This window comes from Schistosoma mansoni (assembly GCF_000237925.1).
Source record: "Schistosoma mansoni, WGS project CABG00000000 data, supercontig 0334, strain Puerto Rico, whole genome shotgun sequence".
NCBI lineage: Eukaryota > Metazoa > Platyhelminthes > Trematoda > Strigeidida > Schistosomatidae > Schistosoma > Schistosoma mansoni.
In genome coordinates, this window is record NW_017386184.1 from 1 (window position 1) to 14,722 (window position 14,722).

General features: G+C 38.9%; 1 protein-coding gene across 1 annotated transcript; it reads left to right on the forward strand.

Moving 5' to 3' along the window:
- Positions 1-9,194: 9,194 nt before the first annotated feature.
- Smp_181450 (DNA double-strand break repair rad50 ATPase,putative) lies at positions 9,195-13,858 on the forward strand (the record flags this gene model as incomplete). Its single annotated transcript, XM_018792361.1, has 4 exons — positions 9,195-9,547; positions 9,597-9,695; positions 9,729-11,640; positions 13,814-13,858. 4 exons carry the CDS (start codon positions 9,195-9,197, stop codon positions 13,856-13,858), a joined length of 2,409 nt encoding a protein of 802 aa, XP_018644507.1.
- Between the last annotated feature and the right edge of the window lie 864 nt (positions 13,859-14,722).

A 14,722-nucleotide genomic window follows, 5' to 3' on the forward strand; every position in this document is an offset into this window, starting at 1 on the left:
TTCTGATGTAGGTTTGTGCAGGTTTCCGGAATCGATGAAACTTTTCATTTATTGAGCCGGTTAAATGATAGAGAAATAAGGGGATGATGCCGAACAGTAAAAAGCAACATTTATAAGCCGGTAGATGAAGACTAGATTCGACCTAATGAGCCCGATCGAGAGAGGTTCTAACTTGATTTGTTTGTATAATGAGTGAACATTATTTGTATAGCTCCTCTTCCCACAGATTCAAAGTGCCTGAAATTACTGTAGATTGAAATACCACATTTAAATATAAGTATGATAGACATTTTGTGTAATAAAAATCTAGATTAGATTTTGTTAAAACTTATCATTATTAGTCTCCGTGATTCCTGTACAGGTCAAACGGTTTTAGACAAAATAATGGAGATCCACTACCCAACTTACGTTAAGAATGATGTAGGAACGTAATCACATCCACCGTTATAGAAAGTTTTCCAAGCAGTCACAACCTGGCTGTTGTTGGTGGAAATGTACTCGGGGGGATGACTCACGGTGAAATCAATGATGCTCTTACAAGCTCCGAAAGAGCCGAAGACATTCCATCCAGTTGTCTTTTAGAAGAGCATTCCAGAATGTAGACATGAAGCTTTCCAATTGAGTAACTGTTAAAATCAGTGCATGCGGATTGGATTATTGTAATGACGACTTCGTTTTTGCTAAAAACTATAAATACTTGAGTGTTCTGTAATATATCTGACACTGGTTGTAATAAGATTCCTTTCTACTTGTCTTCCGTCTTCTGACTTGTGAAGTTGAGGGTTCAAGCGTTCCAGTGCTCAGATTGTACGCTACACAGCAAAATTTCAAGCCCTAGATACACCAGTACTGATAGAGGTTTCGGTTTTTGTACTGTGGCAGCACGAGAAATGTTGGTTGAATTGTTCACGAAGGGTATCAGTGGAGTCTACAGTGTTTCCGTTAATTCTAAATAATTTGGTTGTATTCGGAGAATTATACCTCATGCGTGGTTTGGAAAGCAGAAGTATCGACTGGTCTTGGATTTTCCACCTAAAGGCTTGTTTTCCACAGTCAGAAGATACCTGAGTCGAGGTAAATCATTTCTGTTAACCAAGTCAAGTATGCCCTAGGGTGAGTACAAAGTATAGTGCTTGTGATAGCAGTGTTTCAATTTTCTCAGCTTTCTCTTTAAATTTTCAGAATTATTTTAGCTCCTTTTAGCGTTATAAATGACGTGGTCGACAATTGGCGCAATGCAATCAAGGCAACACACCGAATTGTGGCATAAGTCAGAAAATGCAGTGTCAATATTATTTGTGGTGAAATAAGATTCCCATGGTAAGCATCGAATAAGAGTTTCAGTGCGCTTCCAGGTTTGCTGATCAAACCGACTACTCTAGCGTTTTGTTGCAGCTTTAGACGTTGATAGTATAGTGCTTAGAGAATGAAGAAAACTTAATAGGACCCTATGGTATCTCATAAAAATTTCATGACTGACGTGCACTGAGATAGAGTCGATGTAGATTATAAGTAATAAATCAGGTATATTATTTCTCGTAGTCAGTCTTCAAACTTGTCATATACACCCACAAAGTTCTATCTTTTCGAACACGTTGTTATTTGGACCTGGTACTGAAGTCTGGTTCCATGTAGTGTTCGGCAGAATAAAATCACCTTCGATAATTTTAAACGTGTGCAGTTGGTGTGCTGGGAAGACAAATATGTTAGTTTACAATCAGTCAAATTTAGTTCCCACGCGAAATGGTTTGTATGTGCACCCCACCAGTAGATGGTTTCGCCATCCACAATTTGCGGTAACCTAAGTCGAGTGATCTATAGCATTGACTCTCAAAATTTCGAACGGATATAATTTACTGTATCAGCTTCCATTCTACGACACCTATCGGTTCGAAAGAATACGTAATTACCAACGTGCAAGGAGTTATCGGTCATGGACGTTTAGCACCACGTTTCCACAATAAGTAGCATGGGTGGGTTTACAAGGAATGAAAAAGCTTTAAGGCGATTGATTTTGTCGGAGAAATATCGGATATTCAATGAAATAATAAGAAACTTAGTGGTATCACGACGAAGCAGGTTAGAGAATAGATCATAAGTGGTAGTTCCATCAATACTTGTGAGGTTGGCCAAAGTAATAATCGTGTCATAAAGGGGGAGTAGATTCAAGAACTTTGTCAAAATTTACAATATATTTACTGTTGCAGTTAGGGAAGCCGGTGGAAGCTCGAAAACGTCTCCTGACCGTTATCTGGTAGTCTTGGTGTACATCTTGTGAGCCGCACCAAGAAGACTATCACGTCTGTGAACGTGACTAAGTGACCGTTTATAATTCGGATTGCTTTTTGTGCCTGATGTGTGTGTAACATGTCCTAAACGTTTAGTTCCAAGGTTTGCGGTTTGCTTTAGCTGCTTCAGCTTTTGTACCAATGCTAAAATTTCAGTCATGCTTCATTGAGTTTCACAGTAACACCCAACAACTTACTGTAGCTGTAAATAATTTCCCAGAATCAGTAGCTTTTTAAGTGTTCGACATTGGATGCTGACCACATTAGTTTTAGTAGACTTGTTTAACTGAAGGCTTTCGGCCATGCATCCGCACCAGATCACGTTACAGCTCAGCGTGGGAAATATCTCCTACGTTCACTAGCCAGATTAGATCAACCGCTTCTCGATACATTGATAACGCATCAAATATATCTTTCACCCTCTTCGCTTCTGACTTCTGATTTTAACTGGTTGAGATACGATTGGACGAACTAGCTGTATCTGCCGACCGCATTTTAGAAATCGCAAAATATACTAGCGCCGAGGTCTTTTCAGTCAAGGAAAAACCTCAGACGACCCCGACTGAAATCACCGAACGACTGCTAGTACAGACACTTATTAAAATCCACATTGCACAACAGAGAAAAATATTCCCATTAGACAAGAAAAAATATCCTACAGAAAGAAGATTTGGTTTACTCAATTTACTACTAATATAGGGAGTCAACCAGAAAACGATGATTATATAAGAAATACAATTATTATCAGCGAATAAAAGCTAACGTCACTAAAACAAACTGAGGGGATGTTTCAAAATCAGCCTCACGAAGCAGAGAGAGTCAGTTCACAAGGTGTTAACCACAGTATGTCAGTCCAGTGTGGCACGAGCCATAAAAACACTCTTAAGTAGACAAAGATAAAATGACCATTGAAGGACTCAACAACATTAGGGAGATAGTTCGGATATGGAATTAGTGAACAATATTGTAGTAATGACTAGTCAGTCCCATTAATGGAAACTAACATGCAAAATACAGCCGATGATATATAGGAAACAGTTCAAACCACAGTAATTCAACGGGCTAGTCATAAGAAAAAAGAAATGTAGGGATTTTCTCTCTACATTCACACGAGCTTATAGAATGGGTCTTACAGTAATATCAATTTGTCTAGGTAGTTTCACCATGGCGAGTCTACTCTATTACACTAGGCCTATCGGCTTAACGTGATGGTTAATAAGTAGTAGCCAATGACCCAAGATGCAACACTCCTACTCATATATGTATTTGTAAAAGTTCAAATACGTTAGCTTAAAAGCGAATATGCTTGTCAGACAGACTGTAAATTTTTCTCAATAATGCACCTGTGCTCCTACATATATATACATGCTTGTGATGGTGAGAATGTTTGATGAACAGGCGTATTTTTCTTCAAACATTTATCTCTTCCATGTGCTCAAACACAGTCTAGGACACTGTGGCTTGTGCTGATATACATATGTCTACTTGTTACAAAGATATTTATCAACTCCCTGGCTGCTCTGTGTGTTGCTTGTTTCGTTTGAATAAAATGACCAACAATAAGTATTCCTAACACACCTCGTCTAGTCTTTTAGGTATTTTGCACTGGTAGAGGATTAACGTGGTAACGGCCAAGTAGTTCTGAGAATTCATCACCTGATATTGATTCAACGGCATCTACAACAGTGAAATTCTTCTGGAACACTAGTGCCAATTCTTGGTCAAACATGGATAAAAGCACTCCCCCGGACCCCCAATTTATCACGCACATTACTCCATTAGCGTGCAGATCATTTTCGTTTGAAAGATGAATAGCAAAGACATGTCATATACTCTCAGTCTACTTGATTGACTTGAGTTGTTTATTTCCTGCTGAAATACATTTCTTGTTTGCTAAATACGCCCTTTATTTTTCATAAATAGTCACTTTTTGAAATTCTTAACGTTTTGTTCACGTATTCTGTAGTTTTGATTATTTATCTCCAAGTAAACCAAACTGAACCATCCCTTAAAGTAGAACCGTGTTCTTTGCTTGCCAGAAAACCCCATTATTATGCAGCAAGTAATTAGTTTCACGATTCCTAATGCGTTCGTAGTTGATATTATTATGGTGAGGTTGTTTTCGGACCAGAAATATAAACTGTATAGCCTATACCCATCTGGCTGTCCCTCACATACGTTTTTCACAGTTCAGAACTACATTTGTTTGCATCACCATTATGTTTTCTCCGCATCAATCAGTGTAGGTTACCAACCAAAATCCCTGGTTGTGCAGCTTACCATTCGGGAATACGAGTCCTTTCGTTGGGCATAGAACTGTATAAGTTCCAAGCGATTTTCCACAGTCGAACAACCCTGGTATATCTTCAGTAACTATCTTAAAATTTTTCCATCGAGAAAAAGAAGTTCATGAGTAAATAAGTTAGGGTGATAAATTCCTGAACTTATCTATTGCATGGCAACTGCCTTCTTAAATATTTTACGCCACGGTTCTAAAATCTGGAGTATTAGTAAACAGATAATCTGGTCAAAAAGTATGAACTACCTCGGGAAATCGATAAATGCAGTCAGAGCAGCAATGTACAGGATGTGAATAGTCGGCCTAGGACACAGCTGATTAAAATTCTTCATTATGAAGGCACCCCAAGTCCTCATCGCCTCCAATCGCGTCAACTATCAAAAGTAGAAATAAGAAATTTTGACAGGGAACCAGTGATTTGCTGAAAGTTTGGGACAGTTTGGAATTTGGGTGGCTTCAAAATTATACGACAATAGGTAACTGCTTCTTTAATTAGTTACAGTTCATATTTATATGATATACCCATGTGGGCCGGTGCAATTTTACATTGGTTTGCAGGAGAACTGGATACCACCCAGACTTTCTCGTGACAACCCAAACAGTACAGCTCAATCCCGTTCGACAGGAGAGCAAAACACCGCCCAAGGCTTACCCTGAGCAGTCTGTTTCTATATATCCTACACCATAAAGATACTTCAGGTATTCGGATTTTGACAATGCCATAACCAGTTACTACTTACTTACTTACGCCTGTTACCCCTCGTCGAGGAGCATAGGCCGCTCACCAGCATTCTCCATCCAACTCTGTCCTGAGCCTTCCTTTCCAGTTCTTTCCAGTTAACATTCATCCTTTTCATATCTGCTTCTATTTCCCGGCGTAATGTGTTATTTGGCCTTCCTCTTTTCCACTTCCCTTCCGGATTCCAAGTTAGGGATTGCCTTGTAATACACACTGGTGATTTCCTTAATGTATGTCCAATCCACTTCCAACGTCTTTTCCTAATTTCCTCTTCAGCTGGAAGCTGATTTGTCCTCTCCCATAAAACGCTGTTGCTGATAGTATCCGGCCAATGGATGTTGAGTATTTTGCGTAGACAACTATTTATAAATACTTGAACCTTCCTGATGACGGTCGTAGTAGTTCTCCACGTTTCAGCTCCGTACAGTAGGACTGTCTTGACGTTCGTATTGAAGATTCTGACCTTGAAATTGGCTGAGAGTTGTTTTGAGTTCCATATGTTCTTCAACTGTAGAAATGCTGCCCTTGCTTTGCCAATCCTCACCTTTACCTCTGCATCCGATCCTCCTTGTTTATCAATGATGCTTCCCAGGTACGTGAATGTTTCCACCTCTTCCAGAGTTTCGCCATCAAGTGTGATTGGGTTGGTGTTCCTCGCGTTGCATTTGAGAATCTTGCTTTTCCTTTGTGAATGTGAAGGCCTATCGATGCAGAGGCTGCTGCTACATTTGTTGTCTTTGTCTGCATTTGTTCGTGTGTATGAGAGAGGAGGGCTAGATCATCTGTGAAGTCCAAGTCATCCAACTGATTCTGAGAAGTCCATTGTATTCCGTGGTTCACCTCAGATGTCGAAGTCTTCATAATCCAGTCAATCACTAGAAGGAAGAGGAATGGGGAGAGTAGACAGCCTTGTCTGACTCTGGTCCTTACTGGAAATGCACTTGTCAGCTGTCCCCCATGCACCACTTTGCACTGTAGTCCATCGTATGAGTTTTGGATAATGTTGACAATCATTTCAGGAACTCCATAGTGTCGAAGAAGTTTCCATAATGTTCCCCTGTCCACGCTGTCAAACGCCTTCTCATAGTCGATGAAGTTGACGTATAGTGATGAGTTCCACTCAACTGATTGTTCAACGATGATCCGTAATGTCACAAACTGGTCTGTGCATGACCTATCCTTGCGGAATCCAGCCTGTTGATCTCGAAGTCCAATGTCTACTGCGTTTTTCATCCTGTTTAGCAGCACTCTGTTGAAAACTTTTCCTGGTACTGATAACAAACTGATGCCTCTGTAATTCTCACATTTGCTCACATCGCCTTTTTTGGTATCTTGATGAGGTATTCTTCTTTCCAGTCCATTGGCACCTGTTCCTCTTCCCAAATCTTCTTGAATAGGAGGTGAAGCATGTTTGCAGTTATTTCAATGTCTGACCTCAATGCCTCAGCCGGTATATTGTCAGGTCCTGCCCCCTTCCCACTTTTGATTCGTCCGATGGCCATCTTGACTTCTGCGATCGTTGGTGGAGTGACATCTATCGGAAGGTCAGTGTGGGCTGCTTCGACGTCCGGTGGATTCAATGGGGCTGGTCTATTCAACAGTTCCTCGAAGTATTCTGCCTATCTTTTCCTCTGTTCCTGAACGTCTGTGATTATCTTTCCTTCTTTTTCCTTGACTGGTCTCTCTGGCTTGCTATATCTCCCCGCCAATTTCTTCGTTGTATCATATAGTTGTCTCATATTCCCTTCTCTTGCAGCTTTTTCCGCCGTCGTTGCTAGTTCTCCCATGTATTTCTGCTTGTCGACCTTGATGCTTTTCCTCACTTCCTTGTTTGCTTCTGTGTAGTCAGTATCTTGAAGGAAGGCTGTATTGAACCTTTGCAGGGCTGTTTGTCCAGTTGTCCAGTGCTTTTTTAGCTTCAGTCTCATCTTGGCCACAACCAGCTAGTGGTGATCTGAAGCTATGTCAGCTCCTCTCCGGGTTCTCACATCTTCCATTTACCTTCAGAATTTTTTGTTGATACAGATGTGATCTATCTGGTTCTTTGTGGTGTGATCCGATGAGATCCATGTAGCTTTGCGTATGCGTTTGTGTGGAAATATTGTGCCTCCTATAACCAATTTGTTGAATGCACATAGGTTTGCAAGTCTCTCCCCATTTTCATTTCTCTCTCCTAGTCCATGTCGTCCAATTATATCTTCATATCCTGTGTTGTCCACTCCAACTTTAGCATTTAGATCTCCCATCAGGATGGTGAGGTCCTTCCGTGAGCACTTCGCTATAATTGATTGCAGCCTTTCGTAGAACTGATCTTTATCGTCGTCGTTGCTATCATTGGTGGGTGCATAACACTGGATAACGTTCATTGTGATCCCTTCCTTCTTTGTTCTGAATGATGCTTTGATTATCCTGGGCCTATGAGATTCCCATCCTACAAGTGCATTTCGTGCTTCTCTGGACAACATTAGAGCAACTCCCTGATTGTGTGGAGCATTTACCCCTTCGTGACCGGAGTACAGCAGCATCTCTCCTGTACTTAGCCTTTGTTGTCCAGCTTGTGTCCAATGGGTTTCGCTGATTATGAGTACTGCCAAGTTGTATCTCCTCATTTCCATTGCTATTTGACTGGTCTTTCCTGTCTCCCACATTGTCCGGACTTTCCATGTACCTATTAAGAGTGTTGCTCTGGTTGTTAGAAGGTGCATCGGTCTCGTGACTTCCGAAAAATTTCGGCTTTCATCATGAGACGTCATAATTATTCCTTCAACTCCCAGGACAGAGTTTAAATGGTTTGAATTATTTTTTCTGGTTAGCGTTTTTTTTAGCGTGTTAGCTTTTCTACGGGATGGGGTCGCTAACCTCATGCCCAACTCTCCTCCTTTACCCGGGCTTGGGACCGGCAGTAACTCTAGAAGAACTACAGTCGGGGTTCATAACCAGTTACATCTCTTATAATCGGAAAGTGCCAGGTTAGTCAAACAATAAGTCAGAGGCGAAGAAGTTCGAGGATGCATTTGATAGAACATCGATATATCGAGAAGTGACTTATCTTAGCTAGCTAGCGATTGGAGGAGATATCAGGCACGGCGTACCCACCACTGATCGGATGCGGATGAGTGACCGAGCGTCTTCAGCTAGGTGAATCCAGTGAAGCTAATCTAGCCAACATCAAGAGCCAAAGACTTACGGGGCTATTCATTTTTGGGGTATGTTTACCATTAAAACTATTATAACGGTCAGACCCCATAGCTTAATGAGAACAGGGTAATGTAAGAACCTTCTGCAATCCTACTCTGTGGTAAAGATAGGGATCCTTTGTATAGTAACCGAAATTACTTACAAAGCAATGAAAATTTAAAAGCTATCTCACGTCAAAGTACCTCTGTTCCGTTTATTTATAAATCTTATGTCGATTAAGCTTATTAAATTCATATCAGTAAAAGTAGGCTAAATCATCATTCATGTGTTGTTGAGCTGGGAATGGATTTATAGTTCCGCGAAGTTGATCGACCTCATACAAACTCACTATCAAAACCCTGAACTAGAACATCAAACCCAGCTTTGTGATTGCATTTTTCGAAACTTTGTAACATGGTACACTCGTCACGAAGATAGTGCTTATCAGACAGTAGGATACAATAGACCACTTTTCTATGACGTATATCTGCTTGTAATTTATCCATATATTCCCTTGTTTCAATTATACGCTCATCAGGAGTGAATTTTTATTTATCACACTGCTATCCCATATGTGTTTAAATCTTTCACGAGGTATACATAAGATAAATACAAGGCTATGAAATCGTAGCAACTGAATTAAGTAACCAGAACTCATACAGCAGCGTTGCATATGCTCAGTGATTAAATTATGGATCATTTGAATATTCCACGTGAAGAAAACTTTTTTTCTAAATTCGGGCAGTATGAATTCGAGAGAGCAAAGAAGCGTGAAGAACTTATGCAAGATTATTTGGAATTCAAGGAAAGAGAGGAAAAAAACTTCCATAATAGATTCTCCGATAAAAAGAAGAATTGTCACCGATCACAGGACTATTCGGGATCTGTGAAGGTGGTCGACAGTTTTCAAAATACAAATGAATCGTTTGGTGTACAAGATGAGCTACCGAAGAGTGATTTAGGATGCAGATTGATGGAACTAGAAAAAAAAATTAACACCCTCTTCAACGATCAAAGGCCTGTAGTGCACCCTAACAGACCTGAGTATGTTTAAATTTTCCTCAAGTAACCTAAAATTTAAAAATATTACCAGTTTAAGTGATAAACCCTTAGTATCATATGATGGAGGTGCTCCCACTATCAAGGAATTAAAGAACAACTCAGTACCCAAAGATCTGGATGCAGAAAACAAGTAGGTTTTAATTTAATGTAAACTCGGTGTTAGTAGATACGAAGAGCTCAAAAAACGTCTACACCAGATAACTGAAGCAGACAAACGTCTTAGTCTTATAGAAGAAGAATACAATAAGCTAAAGAATGTTCAAAATCCGTATGCGTTAGACCACTCAAATCAAACAAATCAGGGTTTTCGTAATCTTTTGTTGAGTTCATGGAAGTCTGCAAAGAACGAGGTGGAATATTCTAAGCAAAATATAAAGGACAATTACAGAAAAGAGTTAGAGCTACAGATTACTGAGGCGGAAAAAAAGCGTTCACATGAGAAAGCGGAGAGTATAAAAGGTGCTACTATGTGCTCTATTCCCACTTATGAATATAAAAATTCAGAAATTGAATCAAATAAAACAAATCCGAATGAGGCACAGTTAAATTCGACAGAATGTTTGTATTTTGATGTAGGACAAAGAGATTTGCTCGCAATACACACATCAACTCAATTTCCACCCTCTGGAAGGTTGACTGCTAGTGTCAGTAGTAGCGATAAGATGAATACAGTGGAAAACCAAAAGGACCCAAAATTTAAAAAAATGCAATATGCTGAGGAGTTGAAAAAACAAATTGAGGAGGCAAGGGCGAAGAAAGCTAAGCAGAAAGAGGAGGACGAAGAATATAATAGAAAGATCGAGGAGCAAAACTGCAACGTTGACTTATCGAGGGCAATCCATCTTCCTCAACAAAACATGCCAAACTCTATCAACTCCGAACAGTTTTCTGACCAACAGATGCGTACCGGTTTAGATGTATCGAAAGATATCTACTTTGAAGCTTCAGAGAGAACTTCAGCAAATGCCGAACCCAATTTTGCCAGAGGTGGACATGGGATATTTGGCAGCCCATTAACGGAGGTACAGAAAAACAATCTCCAAAAGTACAAAAAAGAACTGGCTCAGCAGATAGCGGAGAAACGTCAGTTTATGGAGCTTAAGAAACAAAAAGAAGTCGAGCTTGAACAACGCGAAATGGAAAGGATTAGAGCGGAACGGTTGAAAATGCAGAAAGAGTTCGAAACGGAACAAGAACGAAGGCAAAATAAAGTTGAGCAAGATACTCAACAATTGGGCGACAAAAGTAATGAGTACAAATTAAAACGCAAAGAAGAGCATACTGCAGATAAAACAAAGTCTATCGAGATGAGGAATACTAGGTGCAAACGTCCATCAAAAAATATAAAGTCACCAACATGCAGTCCTAAAATCCTAATAGGACCAGAAGCCAGCAAACTAAATGACTTGAAGCAGTCTGGTAGTGAGACATCTGATAAACACAGCAGTGAAAAGACGCAGTCAATATTGAAACAGTTAAACGCACTAAAAGCCCAACTAGACAGGGAAAAATCCAAAACTGAGTCGATGTATTACCAACAGAAACATACTTGCGGTTATAACAAAGAACTTATAGAGGTTGGCACATGTAAACAACGATCTCGACCTCGAATAAACATAAAAGCTGTAGAATTATTCCAAGATGCTTCAATTAATAACAAAAATAACACTCATAGTTCAGCGGGGCAAATATCTGGTCATGTTCAAAACATTCAGCCAGAGAGTTCGTTGGAAGAGCCTTACAGAGAAGATTTAAGAGATCTAGACAGGAAACAGATAGCTCTCTTGAGAAAGCAAGACAATCATCTCCAAGAATTGAGAATGGAACTATTGCAAAACACTAAGGATAAGAGCAGAGCTCACTCAATAAGGGAGAAAAATGTTCAAAACTGTAAAACATCCGAGATCCGAAACCCAATGTTAGATGAGAATAACTCGTTAATTAAACCTCAAGATAAGTCAAATGAGATTAAACACTTGAATTCTTCGTCTAACGAGTTTATTGATTTGAGTCAAATCGCAGAAAAAAATAAGCAGCGTTTATTAAGACTGGATGCGATCCAGCTATTAACTGAAGTAAGTGACGATCCTGAATCAGTTTTACAGCGTTTCGTTGGTGAGCATGACAGAATGTTTTCAAGTGAACACAAAAATAACATCTTTTAAGTATTTCAACTCGACTTTCCGTTCTTCATTCAAACTGACATAGTTTATAGAGTATACGTAAGCCATATATCTGTAATATATTTTTGAGGAAAATGTATGTAAGTACATTTCATTAATTATTCATGTTTTGAGATTATTTCAGGCATTTTATAAAAGATATTGTTTAAAATCTATGGATTTATTCTGTCTCATAACTGGTTCTAAGATTCAAGGAAATATTCATCACTAGAACTGCAAAAATATGGTCATACAAAAATGACTGTCTGAACACCCTTCTTATTCATGCCACTGAAAACATCCGGTATTGGAGTGAAGAATAATTAATATATAATTTAATGCGTAATTTATAATGACAAGTGCATTTTGCGAAACTTGTAAAATTTGTAATAACTGGACAACAAAGGTTGTTCATAGCCTTTATAGTCTAAACCAGCTTAAATAAAAACGTTACGGTTCATATAAGTGAAATACTGAATTATTTAGTAGTTTCATAAGATATGAACTCAAGTAACTTTATTGTCCAGATCATATAAGAAGAGAATGAAATTGAGGGGAACTTACTAAGGTAAAGCAATAAATTATTGTTCAAAAGGGAAAAGAGAATTACTGTAATGTCCAATCAGTTCATATGCAAACAAATTACAGAGTTCTCTTTATTTATGGTAAAACAGCAGTTAATTTTTTAGGTGTGACAGCTTGGAAAGTTATGAGACCACTAAACCAAATATTAGTAATCCAACTTTCGGTAAGGCTATCTAGAAGTGCACTATAATTACTTTTACAAATCAAGTTTCACAGCAGTATAGTGATACAAGACGGGAAACTGTGGGGTGATTTACTTCCACACCAGCAAGCATTGCACATCAACGTGGGCCGCGGTCGTGTACGCCCAACAAATGACCAAACCATCTCATTCGAAGAAAACTGATTACATTGCAAACCGACTAGTCATCGTTAACTAACACTCTGCGTTCAGCCTCAGTCACGCTAACTCGGTATAAGAGAAAAATGCTCTGAAGGCATCAATGAGAAAATATTAGTAACGTATCTATTTATAATGACCACATTTCGCCTACATCATGTAAAACAGAACCCGATGTTGTTCGCTGTGCTTGCCCCCTGATTAGCAGACATATCTCTCCTGTCTGACAGGTGACAAAACTTGGCAAGAGCCAACCGAGATTTCTGAATCCGTAACAAGATTTCACCACATGCCTACCCTCTAGGACTTATGAAACTTCTAGAACGAGAGAACTACTCGACGCCCCCAATTCCTCCAACACATGTGACCAATCTAGGCGATGATGTAGATCAATCCTGATGAAACGTTCTAAATTATGATGGGGGGATTGTATCTCAAACACGCTTAAATTTTTATCCAAGGTGATCACAAGACTGCATTTTGTCAGCGTTCTCATAGGATAGAAGTATCTTATCTGCATGTTATAAATCAATAATCGAGTCTCCTGGTAAGAAAACAACCCATGAAAAGTGAGAGGACGAAAGCATTATCCCTCAAAGAACAACTAAAACAAAGTTAAATAGGGATGCGGAAAGTATGCAACCCTGATATATGAAGTTCTAGGTTCCATAGTCTAGTCGTAGTAACTAATATAAGGAGATAAGTTTAGTATTAAAATACAAATTATCTCTAGCTGTACACTTGTAATTTTAATAGGAAACTAAACCTCAACAGAACTATCGCTTGAAAACTAGAAATTTAGTCTGTCTTAAGCTTCATGTATAACTAATCACTTATGATTGTAAGACGAGAGTTGCGTAATGATTTCCTCAATAACAATTGACAAACCCACTGGATGGTTTTACGATTTGTTATCATCTAGTATATATATAGTTTCCAACGTTTAGAAGCTGCCAAACACTTATCGACTTTACAGGTTGACTCAGTAAATAAAGCAAATAAAATTTCCACCGAATCTATCGCAAGGCCATATGGCTATTTTAGTTTTCCTGCTCATTATTGATTGATTCACCTTTTCAACGCAAAACTCGATGTCCGATTCCAATATTTACTGGCTACTTCTCACATCACGACTAATCAACAAGTTGATTCTAACTTCAGATCAATATGGTGCTCAAAAATACACAAGAACTTGGAGACGATTAATATACTTACCTAAGAATTACTACAAGGGATTGACATGATAAGACATTATTTTTATATCAGATAAAAATATGCTTTAGCTATCTTGAGTTTTCTTTGGAAAATTCACAGAAATTAAGGGTTTGTTTGAGATACTCATTATTTCGAATGCAGGAAACTGGAGTATAGCTTATAGGAATAATCTAACCACCCCAATTACGTAAACGCATTAAAATTAGGATTATAGAGAGTAGATGATGGTATTTTTAAAGGTGAGGTTAAGAGTAACGACACGAAAAATAAACTGAGTTTAATTGTCAACAGAAAGCAACATAATAGTCAGTCATATACAAGTAAAGAATGGCATTTAGATCAAACTCAGAGGAGGGTAAAGAATGAAGACATACGGCGTACACATTAATCTCAAGATACATCATTCACAGTCTTGCGCTAAAGAATACGGTTATCCTTTACACCCTAAAAATGAAGTATTATCCACCCAACACAACCCAGACTAATGACCAATGAATTTCAAAACTGGTGGCATTTCACTGTCCGCCTTCGCAGTTTCTTAAACTTGACTGCCGTGTTTATGATCGTAAATGATGTACTACCTTTGTTTGGTGATCCACGCCATTCGGTTGTTAGGTCATGTGAGAGGAATGCTTGTAATGGAAATATGATCGAATAATTCGAGTGCATATATATCTTCAACATACAAAATCTATATTTTACAGCCATGAGAAGCACAATCTGGACTGCTGTGAGACAAATACCTTCGAAATACGGACAAAACACTTCAGACACATATAGCAGTAATCGAGAAGTTCGTGCATCTGGGTAGCTACATAATTGTTGGTGGTCACGTGGGTGATAAGACCGATCCGC